At 34.2% G+C, this 24,477-nt stretch overlaps 1 protein-coding gene across 1 annotated transcript in view; it reads left to right on the top strand.

The window, feature by feature from the left end:
• Nucleotides 1-24,477, top strand: part of BLTP1 (bridge-like lipid transfer protein family member 1) — a 236,236-nt gene that overhangs the window by 46,289 nt on the left and 165,470 nt on the right. Inside the window, exons 11-20 of the mRNA XM_051966253.1 lie at nucleotides 253-403; nucleotides 1,401-1,557; nucleotides 2,022-2,100; nucleotides 6,549-6,640; nucleotides 8,412-8,529; nucleotides 18,462-18,617; nucleotides 19,043-19,140; nucleotides 21,643-21,821; nucleotides 21,974-22,080; nucleotides 23,929-24,137. Of these exons, the coding sequence (XP_051822213.1) occupies nucleotides 253-403; nucleotides 1,401-1,557; nucleotides 2,022-2,100; nucleotides 6,549-6,640; nucleotides 8,412-8,529; nucleotides 18,462-18,617; nucleotides 19,043-19,140; nucleotides 21,643-21,821; nucleotides 21,974-22,080; nucleotides 23,929-24,137 (1,346 nt within the window). The remainder of the gene's footprint in view (nucleotides 1-252; nucleotides 404-1,400; nucleotides 1,558-2,021; nucleotides 2,101-6,548; nucleotides 6,641-8,411; nucleotides 8,530-18,461; nucleotides 18,618-19,042; nucleotides 19,141-21,642; nucleotides 21,822-21,973; nucleotides 22,081-23,928; nucleotides 24,138-24,477) is intronic.

The raw sequence follows: 24,477 nt of genomic DNA, 5'->3' as shown, positions 1-24,477 counted from the left end.
AGGCAGCAATTTTAGGAAAATCTGGTTTTTGCTGGTTTTCAACCTTGAAAAGGCTTGTAAGTTTAGTGATCAACTTCCATAAACAAGAGACTTCTTTTTGTCCTTGTTCTTAACATTTTGATTAAAAATAAAGGGTTTTAGGCCAAATATTTTTGTGTTTACAATTTCTAAGTACTTAGCTATGGGGGAAGAGGCAAAGCCCTTTCATGGCTATTCTAAATAATTTCATTTTTATTGCATTCTTCAACATAGGCCTGGTCCCAGAAGAAACTGAGGAAACAATTGAGGGAGAAATGAACAGTGAGGATAGTAAATTGCAAGACTTGCCTCCCTGTTGGGGATTGGATATAGTTTGTGGTAAAGGAACAGATTTCAATTATGGACCTTGGGCTGACCGACAGAGGTACTTAAACCAGATATGACCAGTATGTCTATTTGTTTAGTTGTTTGAATGATATTCTATTTTTTTCAATCAGCAAAAATCTATACCCTATATAGGTTTTGGTGGTCCCTCTCCATCTATTTGGACCTTCCACTTTTCATCTCCCTTATGTAGATTGTCTTCTTAATAGAAGTTAGGATCCTTGAAGACAAGGACTATTTTTTCCTTTGCTTGTATTTGTATCCCCTGTGCCTGGGACAGATTAAGTGCTTAGTAAGTGCTTTGTAAGTGCTTCTTTATCTGAGCCCCTTAGTACATGTAGAAATTCAGGCCTACTGCTGATTTCATCCTGAATTACTATCATTGATGTTTGTAGCCCCAGAATGCCTATTTTCCAATCCTAGGTTAAGTGTCATTAAATAAAAACTTTTAAACTTTGTTTAAAGATGTTAAAAGTTCTTTTCTTAAATTTTTCTCCATTAACCAGAAGTTGGAATAAGTCCACTTATGTGCTTTATAACAAATAAACAATTGATAATTCATTCTATAGAAGCTGAGCATAAAATTGCATTCTAGCTTCTCAGATCTCCCTCAGTGATTGTTATATGCTTTGGACAAATCTTACCTATATAAAATATTTTGGAAATATAGTATAAGGAAGCATATTAAAAATGTTCTGAATGAAAAAAAGCTGTCATTGCAAATTTGGATCTGTTTTTCCTACACTCTGGATTTTTTTTAAACAACAGTCTTTCTCATGTTGACTTATCTCACGTTATAGCCTATAGCATCAATTTTTTATTGGTGTAAATGCAGATGTTTAGAAAAAAGAGTCCCTGGTGCTAATGGGAAGGGTTAGTGTGATACAGTGGGAATAATATAAACATTTTTATTGCATGTTTAATAGGCTCATGGGTTCTGAATCATTTTGAGAACTTAAGGAAATTTGGCAAGTTTTTGCACCATGTGCAATGTCTTTTCATTTGAATAATAATTTATTATTCCTTTTATTTTATAGAGATTGTTTGTGGAAGTTTTTTTTCCCACCTGATTACCAAGTTATGAAAATTTCTGAAATTGCCCAGCCAGGGAAACCAAGGCAAATCCTTGCTTTTGAGCTGCGGATGAATATCATTGCAGATGCCACAATTGATTTGTTGTTCACAAAAAATAGGGTAAATAATAGAATTTTATCTAGTAATGTTCATGTTCTGTAAGAAATTTTGTAAAATCTACCAGTAGTATTTGACAAAAAAACCCTATCATTTTCATTTTACATTTTCACTTGTTTCATAATAGAAGAATGCATGTTTCTCTTCCATACATTTTGTGAAATGGCAATTGACTGAAAGAAATAAAACACTTTAGAGTAAGGATTTCTCTTCTATTCCTCCAGTTGGCATATTTCTGTGTTTGGGGTTTACTCATCTTTTTCCAAATTTTCTCATAGATTTATTATAAATTTTCATTTTTCTATCTTGTATTTTTGACACTTTGCAACAGGTCTTTATTTTAACTTAAAAAGACAATTATTCACATATTTACTTTCTTATATGATACTGAACTTTTAAAAATTCGAGACTTTGTTATAAATAATATTTTATTCCCCCACCCTTCTTTTTTTTTTTCCCTTTGGTAGGAAACAAATGCTGTGCATGTAAATGTGGGAGCTGGGTCATATTTAGAAATCAACATTCCTATGATAGTAGGAGAAAATGGTAAGCTAAGTTTTTATTTTTATCTTTTAAATAATGTACAAATACTAGAGTAATTTTTGCTATAGAATGTTCATGAAATAAATGTTCATTTAGGCCTTTAAAATATTTTAATATTAGTTTTTTGACACAGTTATTTTACATTTTCTTTTGTACCACTTGGAATTCTCTTCCTAATTTTATCTCTCTCTCTCTCTTAACTTGATTTTAAGCTCTTCCATGGCCTGAGACCAATTCTGGTTTTTCTTGAAGGCTTTGGATGTAGGAGGTTTGACTTTGTTATCTTTTTCTGAATGTGTATTTTAATCTTCCTTGTATACCATACCATACCATAGTAACTTTCTATGGTCAGAATCTGTTTCTGTTATTTGTTCATTTTCCTAGCCTGTTTCTTGGCTTTTAACTCTTTGTTAAAAATAGGGCTCTGTTTCCAGGATAAGAGGGTACATTACCCCAAGCTTCAGAGGTTTTGTGTAACTGTTTTCAGAGATCCTTTTAGGGACCTGATTAGAAGTACTCTTTTCTGCCCTGAAATTGTTAGAGGTATCCTGACTCTGCTGTAGCTGTGAGATCTAGTGTGCTAAAACAACAGAGACCTTTCTTAGCGCTAGTAAAGAGACTTCCTGTGAGTTGACACCTCTGGAAGCTGCCACTATCATCTCTGACCATGTCTACTCTTGGTTTGCTGATTTCCCAAGATGCTCTCACCCTATTGACAAATTTTTCTTTCTGACTTTTCAAATCGTCTTCTGTGACTCTGGACTAAGAGATCTAGAAACCACCAATGTTGCTCCTGATTCAGAGTCCCTAGTTCTGGATTTACAGGTGTCTGGGCTGGGGTTAGGGCTGGGGCCAGGCCAGCACTGTGCTGGTATGGTTTGCTTTGGGATCGTATGCTGGGCTCCCACAAACCTTTCCTACTGACCTTTTAACTTGTTTTTGGCTGGAAAATAGTTCAATTCCATTTTTTTATGTATTCTGACACTTGAAAATTTATTTAGAATTATTATTTAAAGAAAGATTTGGGGAAAATTTGATGAGTTTCTGCCTTTATTCTGCCTTCTTGTCTCCACCTCAGACGATATTATTTTAACATTAACTATTTTGGCCTTAATTGATTACCTCCTTCTTCTGGATACTTGAATTTTCCTTGGTTTTTCTGACTCTGCCTTGTTCTACTTGAATGTCCTTTTTAGTTGGATTATTGTCCTAACCATGGGTGTTTTTTTTTTTTTTTTTAAATAACATTTTATTGACAGAACCCATGCCAGGGTAATTTTTTACAGCATTATCCCTTGCACTCACTTCTGTTCCAATTTTTCCCCTCCCTCCCTCCACCCCCTCCCCGAGATGGCAAGCAGTTCTTTACATGTTGAATAGGTTACAGTATATCCTAGATACAATATATGTGTGCAGAACCAAACAGTTCTCTTGTTGCACAGGGAGAATTGGATTCAGAAGGTATAAATAACCTGGGAAGAAAAACAAAAATGCAAGCAGTTTATATTCATTTCCCAGTATTCTTTCTTTGGGTGTAGCTGCTTCTGTCCATCCTTGATCAATTGAAACTGAATTAACTCTCTTTATCGAAGAGATCCACTTCCATCAGAATACATCCTCAAACAGTATTGTTGTTGAGGTATATGATGATCTCCTGGTTCTGCTCATTTCACTTAGCAAACCATGGGTGTTTCTTAAAGCCCTGTCCTTAGCAGTTTTCTCTTTCTATAACTTCCATATGATCTCATATCCTTTCATAGATTCAATTATTATCTCTATACAGATAATTCTCAGAACCGTATATCTAACCCTCATCTGTCTTTTGGGTTCTAGCCCTACATCACTGCTTATTTTGCACAGGCATATTTCCACTTGGATTTCCTGCGGGTATTTCTGATTCTGCATGTCTAAAATAGAAGTCATCATCTTCATCCCTAAGCCTGATCTTCTTCTAAACTTCTAATTTATAGTGAGAACACTATTGACCTGGGAAATCATTGACATTCCTAGCCTCTGTTCTTCATTCTTTACTTCCTTCCTTCCTTCCAGTTATCAGATCTTTTTTTTTTTTTTTTTTTTACTTAAGCAGCAGCTCTTCCTTCTGACCTTTCCTTCCTTTTCTGGACCATGGCTTCTCATCTGAATTGTGGCATCAGCCTCCTCATTGAATTTATCATTTCTTGACTTGTCTTAGACACCATAGAGCTGCCAAAAAATAATATTCTTCAAACATTGGGGGGAGGGTGTTATTGGTTGTTATATTATTTGTTTCCTGATCAAGGACGGCCCCCTTATTGCTTTTGGGATTAATTACAACTTCCTTCCCTTGTATTTAACTTCTTTCATTGGTTGGCTCTAGATGTATCTTGTTGTATTCATAACTTCACCCATTTCCAAGTCCACCCAGACCGGCCTTCTTGCTCTTACTCAGTCTTCATGGTTTGCCAACTTGAATCCACATCTGTCCCTCCATGACCTGAACTTGTTTCCTCCTTAACACTTTCTGCCACAAGGAATCCTTTGAATCTCACTATTAGAGGTTACAGCTTGGCTGACTTTCAGAAAATCTCTGCCTTTTTTTTTTTGCCTCTGTTTTTACCTCTTGCAGCATTATACAGAGAAAAATAATAATGAAATTTCACTTTATTAAGAAAATGGATCTCTCAGACTTGTGGAAGAGAAAGAAATTTGTGACCAAAGATGAACTAGAGACCATTACTGATCACAAAATAGAAAATTTTGATTATATCAAATTAAAAAGCCTTTATACAAACAAAACTAATGCAAACAAGATTAGAAGGAAAGCAACAAACTGGGAAAACATCTTCACAGTTAAAGGTTCTGATAAAGGCCTCATTTCCAAAATATATAGAGAACTGACTCAAATTTATAAGAAATCAAACCATTCTTCAATTGATTAATGGTCAAAGGATATGAACAGACAATTTTCAGATGATGAAATTGAAACTATTACCACTCATATGAAAGAGTGTTCCAAATCATTGTTGATCAGAGAAATGCAAATTAAGACAACTCTGAGATACCACTACACACCTGTCAGATTGGCTGAGATGACAGGAAAAAATAATGATGAATGTTGGAGGGGATGCGGGAAAACTGGGACACTGATGCATTGTTGGTGGAGTTGTGAACAAATCCAATCATTCTGGAGAGCAATCTGGAATTATGCCCAAAAAGTTATCAAACTGTGCAAACCCTTTGATCCAGCAGTGTTACTTCTGGGCTTATATCCCAAAGAAATACTAAAGAAGGTAAAGTGCCAAAATGTTTGTGGCAGCCCTGTTTGTAGTGGCTAGAAACTGGAAATTGAATGGATGCCCATCAATTGGAGAATGGCTGGGTAAATTGTGGTATATGAATGTTATGGAATATTATTGTTCTGTAAGAAATGACCAGCAGGATGAATACAGAGAGGCTTGGAGAGACTTACATAACTGATGCTAAATGAAATGAGCAGAATCAGGAGATCATTATACACTTCAACAATGATATTGTATGAGAATGTATTCTGATGGAAGTGGATTTCTTTGACAAAGAGACCTAACTCAGTTTCAATTGATAAATGATGGACAGAAGCAGCTACCCCCAAAGAAAGAACACTGGGAAATGAATGTGAACTATTTGCATTTTTGTTTTTCTTCCCGGGTTCTTTTTACCTTCTGAATCCAGTTCTCCCTGTTCAACAAGAGAACTGTTCGGTTCTGCAAACATATATTGTATCTAGGACATACTGCAACATATCTAACATATATAGGACTGCTTGCCATCTGGGGGAGGGGGTGGAGGGAGGGAGGGGAAAAATCGGAACAGAAGCGAGTGCAAGGGATAATGTTGTAAAAAAAAATTACCCTGGCATGGATTCTGTCAATATAAAGTTATTTTAAAATAAAATAATATATATGTATATATTATGTTATAGTCCAGTTTTTTTAATCTAGCCCAAAAAAGTGATGAATTTTGTTTTAAAGTTAGGTTTTTTTCCTTTGAAATGGTCCCTACTTTTAGGGCCTTTTATATTGGTTAAGTAACATATATAAGATGTAGTCATTGGAACAACTAAATTTGCCTGTTAGATGAGGAGTTCTGTTTTGGGAGGCCTAGTTTTGAGTACTTTAGTAGTAGTTGTTGATGCATGACTAGAAAGATCAGGACCTTATAATATGTATCTGGCAATAAATTTGCAAAGAGAATAGTAGAACTCATAGATGATGATGATGAGATAACATAGAGGGGAAAATGGAGAGGGTCAAGAATAGTGTTGGAGGACACCCGGGTTGAGAGCCATGACTTGGATACAGCAAAGTAGGGCAATAGATTATTAACTTGGCTTTGAACAGTCCTGATATCCCCAGGTTCTAGTGTAGTAAGCTAAGGTAATACTGGTAAAGGACAGTTTGAATTCTTATTAATTATTTTCTTCTATCTAATAGGTTATACCCCTGCAATTAAAGGACAACTTTTACATGTTGATGCTACCAGCAGTATGCAATATCGGACCCTTTTAGAAGCAGAAATGTTAGCAGTAAGTCCATAGTACATGACAGTGTATGTGCATATGTGATATACAGAATTTGCTTTACAGCCACGCTTCTAACCACGTGTCATTGACATTCTAGTAAAATCCATGGACTCCTTCCCTTCCCTTAAATGAATAATGTTTTTAAATGCATAAAATAAGATACATAAGATCACAGAGGAAACCATTTATATTGAAATAGTTACCAAAATCTTTTTTTTAAAGGAAGTTTCTAGACCTCAGATTAAGAATCTCTGAGACTATTTTTTATAAGTCAAAGGAAGAAGGCAGTAATTATTCAGTAAGGGCTTACTATTTATCAGGCTCTGTACTAAACTGTTAGCATTCAACATGGGAATACAAGCCAAAGAGAAAGATAATTCCTACTTTCAAGGTACTTACATTCTAATGGGGAAAGATAGTACATAAAAAGGAGATGAAAAACTTGGTAGGAAGCAGGGATGTTGAAGTAGAAGAAGAAATAATATCAAAATTTAGAGAATCAAAAACTTGGAGGGTAACAAAGCTTGGTTAGTCTGGATCCTGGGCCTCGTCCCAAAATGGAGGCCTTAAATGCACCAATGAAAACTGGCTCACTAGGGGAATGTCCCAGAGTTTACATGGAAAAGTTATTTTGGATGGGGAGATAGGACTTTAAGAATTTATCTTACTTCCAGATCTAAAGAGTGTTCCTAGAATGCCAGTATCCATCAGTTCACCCTTAAGTCTAACTATTATCCTTCTAGGTAGAAGAAATAAAATTCCTGTGTACTAGTTCAGTTATGAATATTACTGCTACAGAACATAGTTGCTTGAAGATTATTAATTAATTAATGTTTTGTTTTTTGCTTTTAAGGATTTAAGTTGTTAATTTATATGACCAGAAGACTAAACTGATGTGATAATTATATTATCTTTTTTTAGTAAATTCTTCTTTATTACTTATTTTTTAATGGTTAAAAAATGAATAATGTGTGTGTGTGGGGGTTTGTTTGCTTTATAAAAATCTTTGTGAGAGATTTTAATTTGAGCAAATTTTGGAAAAAATATTACTACATAATTAAAATGCTAATTGCACAGAACAAGATGCTATTATGTAAAAGTATGAAGAATTTTGTGGTGCTCAGTTATATCTCGTGATCAAATGATAACAAGGCTGGAAGCCAAACATTTGGAGTTGGGAGATATTATAAATATATCTTGTAACCTTAATTGGCAGCTCTTGGACAGATGGTGTTGTTACAGAGCAGACCCTCACCCTCTTGGGGATGCAGCATTTTTGTCCTTGCCAGTTACCATTCTTTGGCAGTTAACTTAGTATGCTGTGAGGCACAAGGAAAGATTTATAGCCACTGTGACAATGTCAAGTGGGATCCTAAGGATCCTGACATGCCAGACATTTATTGCTCTGAAAGGTTTGCTCTTTCTTCATCTGTCCTGGAACGGGGAGTAGGCTTGTGGATGAAGCTGAGAGCTTCATCCACCACTCCAGCTGGCCACCCTTTGTATTTATTAAATATCATAGCTTGGTCTCTGTGTTTTTTGAGTACGATATGACTCAGTATTAGAAATTAATAATTTAGAATTAGTAAGCTCCCTGAATAAAGCAGAGAGAAAACATTGAACTTCAGCCACAGAAGCCTAAAGCACTAGAGGTGCCTTCTGTTTAGCTCAGCAGGAAAATAACTTTTAATTACTCACCATTATACATGATTGACTCTTCATTCCTGATGCTGTTTACACATTGTCACATTTTAAGTCCTTATTTTGTTCACAGTTCCATGTCAATGCCAGCTATCCTCGAATATGGAATATGCCCCAGACATGGCAGTGTGAGCTTGAAGTTTATAAAGCAACCTATCACTTCATCTTTGCTCAGAAAAACTTCTTTACAGGTAATTTATTTGTCTCAGAATCAAATATGAACAAATAAACATGTTTGCATTTGACAAATTTTGTTTGGCATAGTATATTTTTTGGCACTGATCGTTATAGTTTGTTTTCTTTTGCTTTTATTCATTGCTTTTACCCCAAAGAGAGAATCTAAGAGACTTTTCTCTTCCTTAAGTGAAGGAAAGGAATGAAGAAAAAGAAATGAAGGAAGTTAAAAGTAAGAACAACAGTTTAACTTTAGTTGATACATTGTTTCAATAGGAGAAATAATGTGTGCATCTCCTTTATGGATATGGCAGTAAAAGGGAATTCCCAGTTCCAGTGGTATTCTGTATCATTCAGTAAACATTTAAGTGTTTACTATATACTGAAGATACAAATGCAGAAAAAGTAAAACAGTCTCTGTTCTCAAGATGCTAAAGTCTAATGGGGCTAGACAACACACTAAAGGATGCTGCTAACATGAGGACATAATGGAAAAGTCAGAGAACTCCCGAAATAGTGCAGCCAAGTAAGAAATGAGATAACTAATCTGGGCTACCTCCTTAAATGGAGGTTTAGGAGTCCATGATTCCATGCTCCAGTTGTAGAGACAGAAAATGGCAATGAGGTGGAATCCCGGAATCTTGAAAGGTGGTGATGATTTTCCCCAGTAATGAATCCCTGAGTCCTGGTAGCAAAGAAGGGGTGCTAAGAGGTTACAATGGAAGAGAAGTACTAATATCCAGAGATAAAGCTGGGCCTTTCCATATCATTAGCTTAGGTATTCACTAGGAGTCTTTATTAATTTAATCCAATATATTGCGGAATGTAAACTCCAAGGTTAAATGTCAGAAAACAAAACACATTCTAAATCTAAGCAAAAGATTTGGATTATCTGATTTTAGATTTGATTGTGTGAGACCATTTAACTTGAATAATTGAATTGATTCTTTTTGGGAAAAAATATTTTAACTTTTCCAGGCATATTATAAAGGTTTTCATTTTTCACATAGTACCTTAGTATTTAAAAAAACCTTAAAATAAGAATATTCCCTTAATTTATTCTATTCTGTTAGAGAATTTAGCTAAAGCAAAAACTTTTTTTCAAATCAGGTAGAACTTTTCAGGATGCAAATTTACAAGCTTAGAATTTTATTGAAATGTAAGAATACTTTGAACTTGGGTAATACTTCACCACAGCTTGTTAAGAACAGTGATTCTTTTAGTCCAAAGGGAGCCCAAGTTTATTAAATCTGAAAGCCAGTAAACTGTTTTGTTTATTTGTATGATTTATTGGGGCTAGTCTAGGTTTATTCTTCATCTATTTGTGTATCAGTTATCTTTTCTCCTTAGGAAAATTATCTGTCCTAATGGTTTCACTGATATCAAGTCATTAAACTTTATAAAATTGTATATAGATTAAATTTAGTATTGGAGGTGGTGGAGGGTGCCAGATGATTGAAGTGTGCCAAAGTGGGAAGAGTCATTAATAAGGTCAAAAGAATGAAGTTTAAAAGGGGGTCTACAGGTAGAGGGGGAATAGAATGCAGCCATTGTACATTAGGATTTTAGTTATAATAAAATAAATGGTTAATCACTTGAGATAATATAAAATATACAAAATTTATTTGAATTTGATTAAGAAGAAATATAAACCAAATCTTTGTAGTTTCTACTTTGAAATTTATACTTTTTCATTTGAAGGAAGACCCAGGGAAATATCTTTATCAGGGAAATAGTCACCATTGTACTTGTTAATGCTCTCCATATAGTATAAGTTGAATTATCAAGAAAAGATGCAGTTCATCCTTAGATTTTAATTTTAAATCATCCTCCTTGTGTAAAAATATAGCAGAGTTCGTGCTTACATACCTAACTGAATAAATAGTGAGTATTCCCAAAAGGACAAAGTTGGGAGATGACAATTGGGGTTGAATTAGTAAAATGATTAATTACTTAATAACCCATTGTAATTTTTCATTAAGCATCAAAGTTGTTGATGTAAATAGGCTGGAAAGAAAATAGCTCAATCATTTTAAGACAGAGTTAATTCTTTGTCATCAAGCAGACTTTATTTAAACATCTTTGGAAATAACAGCAGTAACTATATAAATCTTCAACACTGTTGTTCAATCTTGTAGCAATTCAACTGAATTCATCACACAGTTTTTAAGTGCTTTCTTTCATTTCATTGATTTCCCTTAAGTATTATGATCTTGCTGGGGTTGGGATTGGAATTCATGCAGGCAGGGGGATTAGGAGAGGAATATTAGAATAAGAGTGGCTAAAGGTAGGAAGGTGCAGAAACCTTCTCTTGTCCCACTAGAACTTTCCTCAAGGACAGGGGACAATGTCTAGAAAAATTCTGGGACTTCTGGCTTAGAAGATCAATTCCTTTTTTAAAATCCATGAAGAGGTCAGGTAACTATTGCCTTTTCACCATTAATTTAACCTTCATAAACATAGTTGATCTTCATGTTTATGAATCCTCAGCCCTTTATCCTCTTTGCAGAATTAACAGTCTTTAATTTCTTCCTCCCTCCCCCATAGATTTCTGGTTTCCAAGTATTTATTTCATTTTCATGAGCTTTTTTCTGGAAACCCCAGTTTCTTACCATATTTGAAATTGAAGTTTAGACTGAATTCTACTATTTCAATAGAAAACCAACTACTTACTCTCATTGAGTGATTGCTTTTTGGTTCTAGTTTTTATGTCACTTTAAACAGATAGTACAGTGGCTGTTTTGATAAGGCATTCTATTGAATCTCCCATTTATCCTGAAGACTTGTTGTGTACAATTATATGACTTGTATTTGTGGAAAATTTGCCCTCCTTTGACTATTCTTTTGCATTGCAGTGGACTATTAAGTGACAGTCTATGTGATGGGTATTGGGCTCAGCATTAGGAATGCAAAAATAGAAATGAAATAGTTCTTGTTCTAAAACTGAGGTGAGGAACCTCTAAATCATTTACATAGTCAACTGCAGGTCATGATGATTTGAAAGAAACAACCTCCTGCTACTTGACTTCTCTAAGTTGATAATTTTGTATGGCCTGGAAATGATGTTATAAATATCCAAATGGCCCTTGACAGAAAAAATGTTCCCCATCCCTGTCCTAAAAGAGCCACGGTCTAGTTTGGGCTCATGCATGAAGAGGAATATACAAAAGAGTTAGAAAGTAATTTTGAAGAGATGGCAGTAGCAGCAGAGGTGAAGGGACATTAGAAAAAGCTTCATATAGAAGATAATATATGCGATGAATCTTGTAGGAAACAAGGCAGGTAAAGAGAGAGCATATTATAGGAATACAGATGGGCCATGTAAAGACACGAAGATGGGAGGTATAGTGTTGTGTCTGAAGAACAATAAGAATATGGTTAAAAAGCATTTTAAGTGATAAATAGGAATTTATAGTTTGTCTTAGAGGAAATTGGAATGTATTAAATACGAAATGACAAGATGGGATTTATATTTTAAGAATATTTCTTTGGTAATTGTGAGAAGGATTGTAATAATGATGAAGATAATGATAACTACCATTCTTATATAGTGCTTTAAGTTTCGCAATTAATTGCCCAGCTATTAATTTTCTGGGACAGGATTTAAAACTCAGTTCTTCTTGATTCCACATCCAGCTCTCTATCTACAGTACCACCTAGTTATCAAAAACAAGGGTGGACTTGATGGAAGATTCTTGAATCTTAGAGGCTATTTATTAGGTTTTTGCAGTTGTGCAGCTTGGACATGATGATGGTCTGATCTAGAATTTTGAAGGTAGACATGCCAAGATTTGTCAAGTAATTTGCTTGTTGCTTGTCAATGAGAATGAGGGGTAGTGGATGGCATTGAGTTTGTAAACTTGGAAGCCTGGAAAGATGGTGGTTTCCTGGACAGAAATAGGGAAGTTTTTGAGAGGGGTAGATTTTAGGGAAGAAATAATGAGTTCTGTTTTGGATATGTTGACTTTTTAATAAGTCTACAGGGGACAAGGGGAGTAAAATGAATATTTTTGTCTCGTTCTCACAATGCATCCCTTTAAACAACGTTAAAAAGCATGTCAAACTAAATTCTGAGCAGAATAGCCAACAAAACATTACAATTTGTAATTTTTCCAGCCTATAGCAGCTTAGGAGGACAAAGAGTTCTGCAAACAGTGGTGTGGGGACAAGTAGGAATCATGGTGAAAAAAGTGATGTCAGGAAGAGATTCAATAGGGTCTCCTGTGCTAGTACTAGGCTTTTGACTAGATGCCATTTGGAAGCCCTATTATTGCATGTGACCCAGTTTTGATTCACAGTTCTAGATCAACGGGTAACAATTGAAGTTGTGAGGGAGTAAAGAAATTTCCTGCATAAGGTCCAGAGTGAATACCTGAACTCTCCCCAGCTCATACTTTAGAAGCACCAAAAACTTAGAAGACTCCCAGATCTAATTGAGAAAGTTTTAGGACATAAAAAGTTAGATCAGGCTAAACATTTCACGTAAAAATTGGGAAAAGAAATGAGGGCAATGCAGGAAAATTATGAAAAAAATTAACAGCTTATTAAGAGAATCACAAAAAATACTGATGGAAATAACCCATAATACTTAGAATTTCCATTTGTTCAAGGAAAGCCAATGACTCCATGAAAAGTTAAAGGGTGAAAAAGAATTGAAGAAAATATGAAACATCTCATAGGAAAAAACAACTGACTTAGAATATAGATTCAGGAGAAATCATTTAAGAATTATTAGAGTACCTCTTAAGACATGATCATTAAAAAGAGCTTAGACATCTTATTTCAAGAATTAAAAAGGACTATTGCCCAAATATCTTAGAATCAGAGGGTAAAATAGAATTTAAAGAAACCACTATTCAGTTCCTGAAAGGGATGTCAAAAAGAAAACTCCTAGGAATTTTATTGAAAAATTCCAGAGCTGTCAGGTTAAGGAGAAAGTATTCAAATATCATTGAACCAAGCAGAATCACACAAGATTTAGGAGTAGAAAGCTTAGAATATGACATCCTAGAAAGTAAAGGATCTAGTATTATAATCAAGAATAACCTTCCCACCAAAACTGACTACACTCCTTCAGGGGAAAAAACTGGATATTTCCTGAAAGAGAATTTTCAAGCATTCTGAATGAAAAGATCATAGCTGAATAGAATATTTAACATTGAAACACACAACTGAAGAGAAGCAAAGAAAGATGAACATGAGCTATCACAAGGAACTTATTGAAGTTCAAATTGCTATATTCCCAGATGGGAAGATGATACATGTAACTCCTAAGAACTTTATCTTTATTAGGATAGTTATAAGAAGTCTACTTAGAGGTCTTGAATTTGAGTCTTTTATATTGGGATGACCTCAGAAGGAAAAATAGCAATGTGAAAGGATGATCTCAACCTATAAAGTGGAAGTGAATAGCAGAATAGATTAGAAACCAAAAAATTTCGTTTACAAGAAACACACTTGAAGCAAAACGACATACACAGAATTAAATAATTAGAGTAGCATCTATTATTTTTCAGCTGAAGTTTTAAAAAAGGCAGAGGTAGTAATTATTTCAAACTAAAAGCAAAAATAGGCCTTATCAAAAGAAACAATCAAAGATACTACATTTGCTAAGAGGTAAGATAGACAAGGAATTAATATTAATACGAAACATACATACATAGACAGATACATTTCGTTTGGATTTTTGGGGAAAAAAGTGAGTTACAAGAGAAGATAGGGTAAAAACTATACTAGAGGGGGATCTTAATTTATCCTTCTCAGACCTAGATAACCAAAAAGGAAATAAGAAAGAAGTTACAGAGTTAATAGGACATTAGAAAAGTTAAATAGTTCTCTGGAGAATAATGAATAGGAATTGAAAGGAACATACTTATTTTTTTTTTTTTTTAGCTTCTAGGTAGCATGTTCAGAAAAATTGACTTTGTACTAAAACTAAGGCATGAAAAACAAATATCAAATATACCTTTTGGTACTGTGGTACAATAAAATTACATTCGTTAAAGGACTTTGGAAGAATGAATTAAAAATTAATTGCAAACTAAATAATTTAATCCAAAAGAATGAGTGGATAAAAGAACAAATAGAAAACTAATTTCATTAAAGAGATTGCTAGCAATAATACCAAAATGTGGGGGATGCAGCCATAGCAGGTTAGGGGAAATTTTCTAATTGTTTCCATCAGTTGATAAGGAACAGATCAATGAATTGAGCATGCAACTTAAAAAAAAAAAAAAAAAAAAAAAAAAAAACCCAAAACACCAAACATTGGACAAAGAACAAATTAAAAATTCAAATTAAATACAAAAATAGAAATTTTGAAAATCACAGGAAAGATTAATAAAATTGAAATAAAAAGACACTGAATTTTTTCAATGAAACTAGTAGCTGGTTTTATGAAAAGCCATACAATTGGCTAATTTGATTCTTAAAAAGAAAGCGGAAAACCAAAGCACAACTAATGAAGATGATTTTAAAGTAATTATTAGGAGCTGTTTTACCCAAGTATATGCTAATAAAAACCAGCAATCTAAATGAATTAAATGAATATTTATAAAAATATAAATTACCCAGATTAAGAGAAGAGGAAAAAGAATAGTTAAATAATCCTCTCATTAAAAAAAAATTAATTGAACAAGCCTAAATAAGCTCCCCAAGGAGAAAATCCCTAGGACCAGATGGATTTACAGGCAAATACTATCAAACACTTAAAGAACAATTAATTACAATACTATTTGGGGAAAAAAGTAAAAGAGGAGTCCTGTCAGATTCCTTCTGTGACAGAAATATGGTTTTGATATTTAAACCAAGGAGAACAAAAACAGAAAAAGACTACTACTGACCAGTTTTCCTAATAAATATTGATGCAAATGTTTTTTAAATAAGCATCCAGTTTGAAATAACTTTCCTGTTATTATCAAGGACACTACTATACCCTCAGAGACCCAAGCTTGTACTTTTGCTGTTAACCTTAACTTCTCACTCTAGCCTCCCATATCCAAACCATTGCAAATGCATCTCCATAATAGGTGCTTAATGAATGCTTCTGACTTCACTGGAAAGGAACTAGAACTGGATATAGAATCTGAGATTCATCTCTATAGAGATGATAATTGAATCTGGAAAGAGTAGAGCCTAAGGCTGAGCCTTTGGGTATATTCTCAATTGGGGGAGTTGGGGAGAGTGATAAGAATAATGATTCAGTGAAGAAGGAATAATTAGATTTACTGGAGAACAACCTGTAATGCCAGAGAAACTGAGCAAGATAAAGATTAGAGAGTATTTAATAATTTGTTAAATGGAGAGATATACTGGCATCAAATGGATCCATGGTTTGGTCCCAGAGCTAAATGAAATTGTTATCTCCAAGAATCCAGAAAACAAGGTGAGTTCTCAAAGACTCATCAATCTGGATAGCAGACTGAGGCAAGGGTGGAGACAGGGTGCTGAAAGGGGAACAGGACTCTGACAGGGTGGGGTGAGCCCCTGGAGATGAGATGATATAATCAGAGGGAAGCACCAGGGACATGGGGAGAGGCATTCTGATATTCTAAAATGTAAGATCTTTTATCCTTATCAAATATTCTGATAAAGAGGGAGGGGAAGTTTTGCAGGACTGAGAAGCAGGGAAACTGAGTCAGGACTGGGTCAGGATAATTATGGAAACTGAGAATTGTGGCATAATAAAACAATTATGAACAAAGTCACAAAAATTTAGAATATACAGGAAAAGAATAGTGGTGATCAGTAAAGTGAAACATTGCAGAGAGATCAAGAAGGATGAGGATAGAGATTTTTCAATTAATTGTTGGTAAATTTGGAGAAGGCAGTTTTAGTTGATTGATGAGTTGGTTAGCCAGACTGTAGTGAGTTTTTAGAAAAGAGAAATAGAAATAAGTGAAATCTCTTTTTATAATAGTTAGGCTGAAAAAGGGAAGAGGGGGTCATTTTAAGGGATGGTTGAATCTAGTAGAGCTATGTTACAAGTTCACAGAAAGCTGGATGGGCTTGTAGCCAGTAGGGAAGGAATCAGTAAATCAGGAGAGAGAACATTTGGAATGTGTGGATGATTGTTTAATCAGTCTTCTGAGGAAGAGATGAGGAAATAGAAGCTGAAGTACATATTGAGGGGTTAACCTGGGTGTAGAGAAGAAACACATCTTTAGGGTCATTATATTAAATTATTACATTACATTACATTATTACAAATTTATGTTCTTTCTTATAGAAAATGGGAAGAGAGGATAGTTTATCCTCTTTTCTCTGTAAAGTAAGAGAGGGAACGTCTTTAACTTTTAGGGTGCATTAGGGAGTTGTGTGGGAGGCTGGAGAGTGAGAAATCTGTAAGAGTTACTATAAGGAGTAGGATAGAGAATCAGGAAAAAGTAAAAGAATTGCCTCATTGAAGTGAGGGATCAGTGTGAATGCTCCCCCCAAAGGTTCAGATGGCAGCTCTTCTACACCATTTCATCCTGTGAGGCTTTTATCCACACCTGGTAAATCCTTTATGGCGGGGTTTCACCCTGTTACTGGTTTTCTTCTTCTGGCTCTGTCAAGCATTATCACTGCTGCTGTTCTTTATCCGTGTCTCCTCATTCATATATATATTTTTTTATGTTTAACACTTTTATTTCTGATTCCTTCATAAAAGGATATGGTGACAGAAAGTAATTTCATTTCTAAAGCACTCAAGTGATTGAACTTGGTATATATACAGAGGGTTTTAAAAAATTTTTTCTTGTTCAAGTTCAAGTAATGACAGGAAATTATAGATTAGACACTTTGTAGCTTAGGTGTGGGGGAATGCCTGGTATTTCTTAACAGCTATTCTTTTACCAGTTATCTCACTATTAAATTACATTAAATGAGTTCAAAGGGATTCTAGATCAACCCAAAGATAGATTTTTACTATTGTAAGAATTCTCAGAAGTAAAAGATTCAGTGCTTAGGCATAAGTAATGTGCTATTCTGGAATAAGTAGCTAGTTTAGAATTAACATGATGAAGGAATCAAACAAAAAAAAATAACAATGACAAAATATTCTAGCTACAGCTAATTAATTTTTATAAATCATTGTGATTAAATTATAAATTAAATTCTTATTATATCATTTAGAATTAAATTTAAATATGTCTACAATATCTTTTTAATTACTTTAAGAGTAGTAATCAAGAAAACATTTTCATGTTTAAGTTTTTTTTTAATTGTTTCTGTATCCAGAAATAAGGGAAATTGTATTTCTTGTTTAGAGGAAAAGTAAATAATAGAAGTGTTCATAGAAATTGGTTTGGAAAGCACTTTTCTCCCAGCAGATATTGTTAGTGTTTTGCCTATTTTACATAGGTGGAAACTGAGATTCAGAGTCAGATGTCTCACAGATAAACATATATGTCTTCTCTTTCATCATTCCAACATTCTTTCTACTACTACAAAATAACATGTCTTAAAATTTTTTGATAATTAGAGTGATCATTTATTTTTATGTGGTAGATTATTTTGGCTTTCTTGGATTATTGCAGTTTGATTGTATCATAGAATTTTTTGTCTTTTTTTAAGTCAAATTAACACTATGATTTATTTTTCAGTATGCTTTGTGATATTATTGATTCTTTTAACATGTATTTGCATATAGATATAGCAATTATATCTTAGAGAAGAACATTTGGAATTAAAGATATTCTATTCCAAAGTTAATTGATAATTTTTCTGTTTCCTCAATCAATAACAAAACTCTTTTTAAAAAAAATTGTTTTACTGGAAAATGGGGTTCTGGATATGGGGAGACTTGTTTTAAAGAGATAAAGATGTGGAAACATTTAAGCTTTTTATGTTACTTATTTAAATGTCTAAAACTGAAGACTTTTTTTTCCTAGAAAATTCTTTTATTTGTATGATTCTTATTTTTTTGTCAGAATCTTAAATAATCTCTCCTTTTTAAAAATCATTCTAGATTTAATTCAAGACTGGTCTAGTGATAGTGCCCCTGATATTTTTTCATTTGTTCCATATACATGGAATTTTAAAGTTATGTTTCATCAATTTGAAATGATTTGGGCGGCAAATCAGCACAACTGGATTGACTGTTCTACCAAACAACAAGAAAATGGTGAGAATTTTTAAAAATATAATTTAAGTAGTTATTCCATTAAGAACAATTCTGCAAGGAAAATTTGTTTTGAACTTTATTTCATGTGTACTAGGATTAAATTTTTTTTTCATTTTGTATTATAACAGTTTCAGTTTTTGTTGAATTAAACTTTTTCTTTTTTTCTTTTTTTTTTTTTTTGCTGAGGCATTTGGGGTTAAATGACTTGCCCAGAGTCACACAGCTAGGACGTATTAACTGTCTCAGGCCAGATTTGAAATTAGGTCCTCCTGACTTCATGGCTGGTGATCTGTCCATTGCACCACCTAGCTGCCCCCTAATTAAACTATTTTTTAAAAGTTAGTTTTACTGGTGATTTGTATGAGAAAAGTTTTTAATTGAATATTGTTGAATTAAATTTTAAAAGAAATTCTTTTCTCTTGTAGTTTATCTTGCAGCCTGTGGGGAAACATTAAATCTTGATTTTTCTTTGCCTTTTACTGACTTTGTTCCAACTACTTGCAATACCAGATTCACTTTAAGGGTATGTATTATTTATCTTTCTGTTGTTCAGTCTCACCTGGCAGAGTGGGTGCCCATGGGTCTTAGATTCAAAAAATAGCATTTGAGTATGGCTCTGTCACTTCTGAGCATCAGCTTTCTTCTCTATGAAATTGGGGGAATTTAACTTGCCTCAATGACTTCCTTACTGGGTGGTTTTCAGGAAAGACCTTGGGAAACCTTAAAGTGCTTTATGAAAATGAGTTGTTATTTTATTCTGTTCATTTATCTTCTTCAAGGTATCTTCTTTATAATTTATGCACTAACCTTGTTTTTGTTATTTGTTTATGATGGTTCAGTTGTTATCTTTTTCCACTTACTAAATTACTTAACACTTGTAAAATCTTCTGAACTACCAAATTACTTGTTGATAAAGTGAGGTAAAGTGGTAATGTTAGGTTAGAAGTGGACATTAGCATCTGGAATCATGTAGAATGTGAAGTTAAAGCAGAGTTTTTAAGGAAACAAGGGCTTCTGAAAGATCAAGGTGAAGTGAAAATGCATTCTGGACATATGGGACAGCCAGTTCAAATGCTCCAAGTTGGGATAGAAAGAGTCCTGTAGGAGGACCAGAAAGAAGACAATTTAGGTAGAGTGTAGAATTTGGAAAGGGGCCTAATGTAGAATGAGGTTGGGGCTGGGATATGGACTTTCAGAACTCAGTTACACAGAAAAAACTTCTTATTTGATCTTAGAGGTAATAAAGAACCAGAGGAGTTTGAGAAAGGCAGTGCCCTAGTCAGAATTGTCTTATTGGAACATCACTTTAGTGGCTATGTAGTAGATGACTTAGAAAAAGTATAGAATTGAGGCAGGGAGACAATTAGAAGGCTTTCATGTAAATCCAGGCAAGAGGTGATGAGAGCCTAAGTTGTGCTTATCAACTCTAAAAGAAGAGAGAGATATGCGAGAGAGAATGTGGAGGGAGAAGTAATAGGATTTTGCAAAGGATTGCACATTATTAGAGGGGTCCTCAAACTTTTTAAATAGGGGGTCGGTTCACTGTTCCCCAGACTGTGGAGGGCCGGAGTATAGTAAAAACAAAAACTTTGTTTTGTGGGTCTTTAAATAAAGAAACTTCATAGCCCTGGGTGAGGGGGATAATCGTCCTCAGCTGCCGCATCTGGCCCGCGGGCCGTAGTTTGAGGACCCCTGAAAGGTTAAGGAAGAGTTAAATACAATGATGAGATTGCAAACCAGGGTGATTGGAAGCATGGTAGTGCTTTCAACAGAAATGAAGAAGTTCAGGTGAGGGTGAGATTTGGGGAGAAGGAAAATGAGTTCTGTGTTGGACATAGTGAGTTTTGATGTACTTGTGAGGCATCCAGTATGATTAAGTAGTTGCAGGTGCATAACTAAATTTCTAAATAGAGACTAGGGCTGGATATTAGATTTATTTACCTGAAGCACTTAAAAAAATAGGAATTGATGAAATCACCAAATGAATGTAAAGAAGGAATAGATAAGGGCCCAGGACAAAGCCTTTGGGAATATCTATAGTTAAAAAGTATGATATGGATAATTAATCAACAAAATAAACTGAAAAAAAAAAATAGAGTCAGAAAGGGAGGAGAGCCAAGACAAAGCTGTGTCTTTAAAACTTATCCAGTATCCAGGAGAGTATTCAGAAGGAGAGGATAATCATCAGTATCAAATACTATGGAGAGGTGAGAAAAAGCTATGAAATTTGGGAATGAGGAGATTAACAACAACAAGCATTTATTATGCATCTCCTGTGTGCCAAGTGCTGGGCATACAAAGAAAAACAAAAACCAGGTCCCGCACCCAAGGAGCTCATAGTATAATAAACCTGCACTGTCTAAGGTCATCGGTAACTTTGGAGACAGCAGCTGAGTTCTGAGATTGAAAGCTAGATTTCTAAAAGTTGAGAAAGGAATGATAGAAGAAAATTGGGAAGCAACATGCATACTGAGGCATCTTTTTTGAGACTATGACTATGATAGCAGGTGGCTATTTCAGATCATAGGACCTAATTAGATTTTTTTTTTTTTTTAAAGTTAGGGGAAACTTGGTCATCTTTATTGGCTGAAGGAAGGCATCACTACATAAGGAAAAATGTAGCATTAGAGAGAGAGAGGCAGTCTGTTAAAGAAGAGGCAGAGGAGGATGAAAGTAACATATAAAGGAGTTGACTATTATGTGGAGACAGACTGCTTCATCATGAAAGACTGAACTGAAGGAAGAAAGGATTGGGCAAGGGTAGGGGAAGGGTTAAGGGTGGGGCATGTGTCCTGTTTAGAGGCTTTGAAATACAGATGCAAAGGGAGAAGAGTTCTCTCTAAATCTCTTATTTTTTTTTTAATGAGCTTCAAATTTAAAACATTAAAAATCTTAGAGATTTATTTTTATAGTTTCTCTTATGTTATAGTGGAGTTTTTGAACCATGATGTCCTTGAATTTATTTTATATTTCATTGGCAGTTTGACTTTTTTTTCTGGTAACTAATTTTAAAATGTTAATTTAGGGAGAAGATGTTGATCTTCATTTGTTTCTACCAGATTGCCACCCTAGTAAATATTCATTGTTCTTGTTGGTGAAAAATTGTCATCCAAATAAAATTACTCCTGATTCTTGTATTCCTGCTGAGTGTCAGAGTGGCCAGAAAACAGTGAAACCAAAATGGCGAAACGTCACCCAAGAAAAGTGAGTCTATGAGAACATTTTAGTTGTGCCTTCCTCTCCTTTGGAGGCAAAGCCAGCGCAATGAGAATGATGGTGATGGTGAAAAGCACAGGGTAATATTCTCTCAATATGCATTTTAATGAATTAGAAAATGATTTCTTTACTTTGAACAGGACTGGCTGGGTTGAATGCTGGACTGTCCCAAGTGTGATGCTTACCATTGATTACACTTGGCATCCAATTTATCCTCAGAAGGCGGATGAACAGTTAAAGCAATCATGTACGTATTTTTATGTGTGCTTTATTTTAAGCCTTTTGATTTTTCTTGGTTACTTTCCTAAAAAGCCAAAAGAATAATACAAAATAAACAATCCCTCATCAAATATTTATTAAGTTCTTACTCTCTTTCTGTGCTCAGTGCATGCCCTATATCAGGTGACAACTTGCATATAAATCTGTCTCCATGGTAGATTTAGAAGAAAGAGAGCTCTAATCATGGAGCATCGGGAAAGGCTTCATGTAAAAGTTGACTTGTGAGCAATGCTTTGAAGGGAATAGAATATTCTTAGTGATGGAAGTGAGAGAGGAGTGTGATCCATGCATGGGAGACTGCCAGTGAGGGCTTGGAATTAGGATGTTTTCTACATGGGATCAGCAAGGAGGTCAATGCTAGTGTTCAAGAAAGGAGAGGAGTGATATTTAATGAGATTAGAATGTTAAATTGTGACCAAGATATGAAGGCTTTAAAAGCTACCTAGAAAAGTATCTGTTTGATCATGCAGACAAAAAGGAGTTACAGGGATTTTTTTTGTTTAATAGAGTAGGAAAATGATATAGTCAGATCTGGAATCAGGAACCTATATGGAGGATGGGATTGGGGTAGGAGCAGGGGGTTGAGGCAGCGAACAATTAGGAGCTTACTGCAACATTACCAAGAAGAGTTGATTAGGGCCTGTCTACAAATAAAGAGAAGGGACTGGTTTGGATAGAGGTAGAAGTGCAGGGTGAGGGGACAAGGAAGAGTTGAAGATAATTCCAGGGTTACAAACCCGGGTAACTGGAAGGGGTGTGGATGGGTTTTTGGGGAAATATAATGAATTTTGTTTTGGATGAAATTGAATAAACATTTGGAGATGTGGAATTGGAGCCTACATTTAGGAATAATCTGGTAGAATTGCTAATATCACCAGCAAGAGAGAGAGAAAGTATAGAAAAGGAATGGAAGAGGCCCCCGGAAAGTACTTTTGGGTATATCTCTTATTAAGGAGTCCTGATATGAAGATGAAGCAAAAGAAAATATTTATGCTCTTGTTGCTTAAAATAAGTATAGATTCTTTGCAGAGGATTTTAATATGATTATAAATTATATTGCAGAATTCTTTATTATATTAGGAGAATTTGTTCATAATCATTTAGCTGTCTAATGTAAAGGTCTGTAACTTTTTTGGAGATGCTAGGTCTAAATTTTAAATGAAATACATATTATAAATTATTGATTATTCCTGTGTAATAGAACATACATTTATTTAGCACATATATAACATGCAAAATGCTCCTATAACATTAAACCCTGAATCTCTTCCCATTAGATTTCTGTGGATACCTTTTACATGTAAAATTCTTGCCTTAGTAACATAAAGCAGTTCTTTCATGACATCATGATACTATTTGCAATTAAGTGTGTTCTGAAATTTATTCACAAAATTCACCTTAAAATAGCTAAGCTAAGTTAAATTTAAGTTTCTTTGTTGTGAGCAAATCAGAAATCCCTCACTTTGACATTCATGATAACATTAATAATGTCATGTATTTGAATAAAGCCTTTTGTGATAAATTTTGCATGGTAAGGGACTTCTAACTTCTATTGTCTGTGATTTGTGCACAAATATTTTTTTCCATCACTTTTTAAAGCTGACTATATTTTTGAGTACTTTTTGAATGGTCAATTAAAATACTATAGTGAGCTTCTTTAATTCTTTTGTACTGTTTTACTATCTTTAGAATTTCAACTGATTTAATTGTAATTCTTAGTTATAAAATGACTTGTTTTTAGCATTTTCAGTATCTGTTTTAATGAAGTCAGCATGCATTTTTTGTTGTTCAAATTAATTTTTGATTTGTTGTGAAGTGTCAGAAATGGAAGAAAACATGTTATCAGTACTAAGACCATCTCAGAAAGCATCAGACAGAGTTGTTTCTTCTCCCACAACCTCTTCACGCCCACCTATTGATCCATCAGAACTTCCACCTGATAAGCTTCATGTAGAAATGGAACTCTCTCCAGATTCTCAGATAACCCTGTATGGACCTCTGTTGAATGCCTTTCTGTCTATAAAGGTATGCTTAAAAGTTGTACTTTCAAAATAGTAGGTGAAGTATTAAAATGTGATTAAAAGTTGAAAACAATTGTTTTCTATTCCCTAACCACTTAAAAATCATTAGCTTAGTTTTTTTTTTTTTTTAGATAATTTATAGAAAGTTTTGACAAGACTAAGTAAATTTAATGAAAATATCTTATTGCAAAGATGTTTTTATATCTTTAGGTACACAGATTTTCAGACATCAAGTAAGCAGATTCTTATTAATCTTACTTAGAGTGATGTGAGGATGTTTTAATAGGGACTGGTTGAACCTGTTGTCCAACCATGTATACCTGTGTTTTAAAAAGTAATTTTTA

This window comes from Antechinus flavipes, chromosome 6 (genome assembly GCF_016432865.1).
Source record: "Antechinus flavipes isolate AdamAnt ecotype Samford, QLD, Australia chromosome 6, AdamAnt_v2, whole genome shotgun sequence".
Classification (NCBI taxonomy): domain Eukaryota; kingdom Metazoa; phylum Chordata; class Mammalia; order Dasyuromorphia; family Dasyuridae; genus Antechinus; species Antechinus flavipes.
This window is presented reverse-complemented; position numbering and strand designations above follow the sequence as displayed.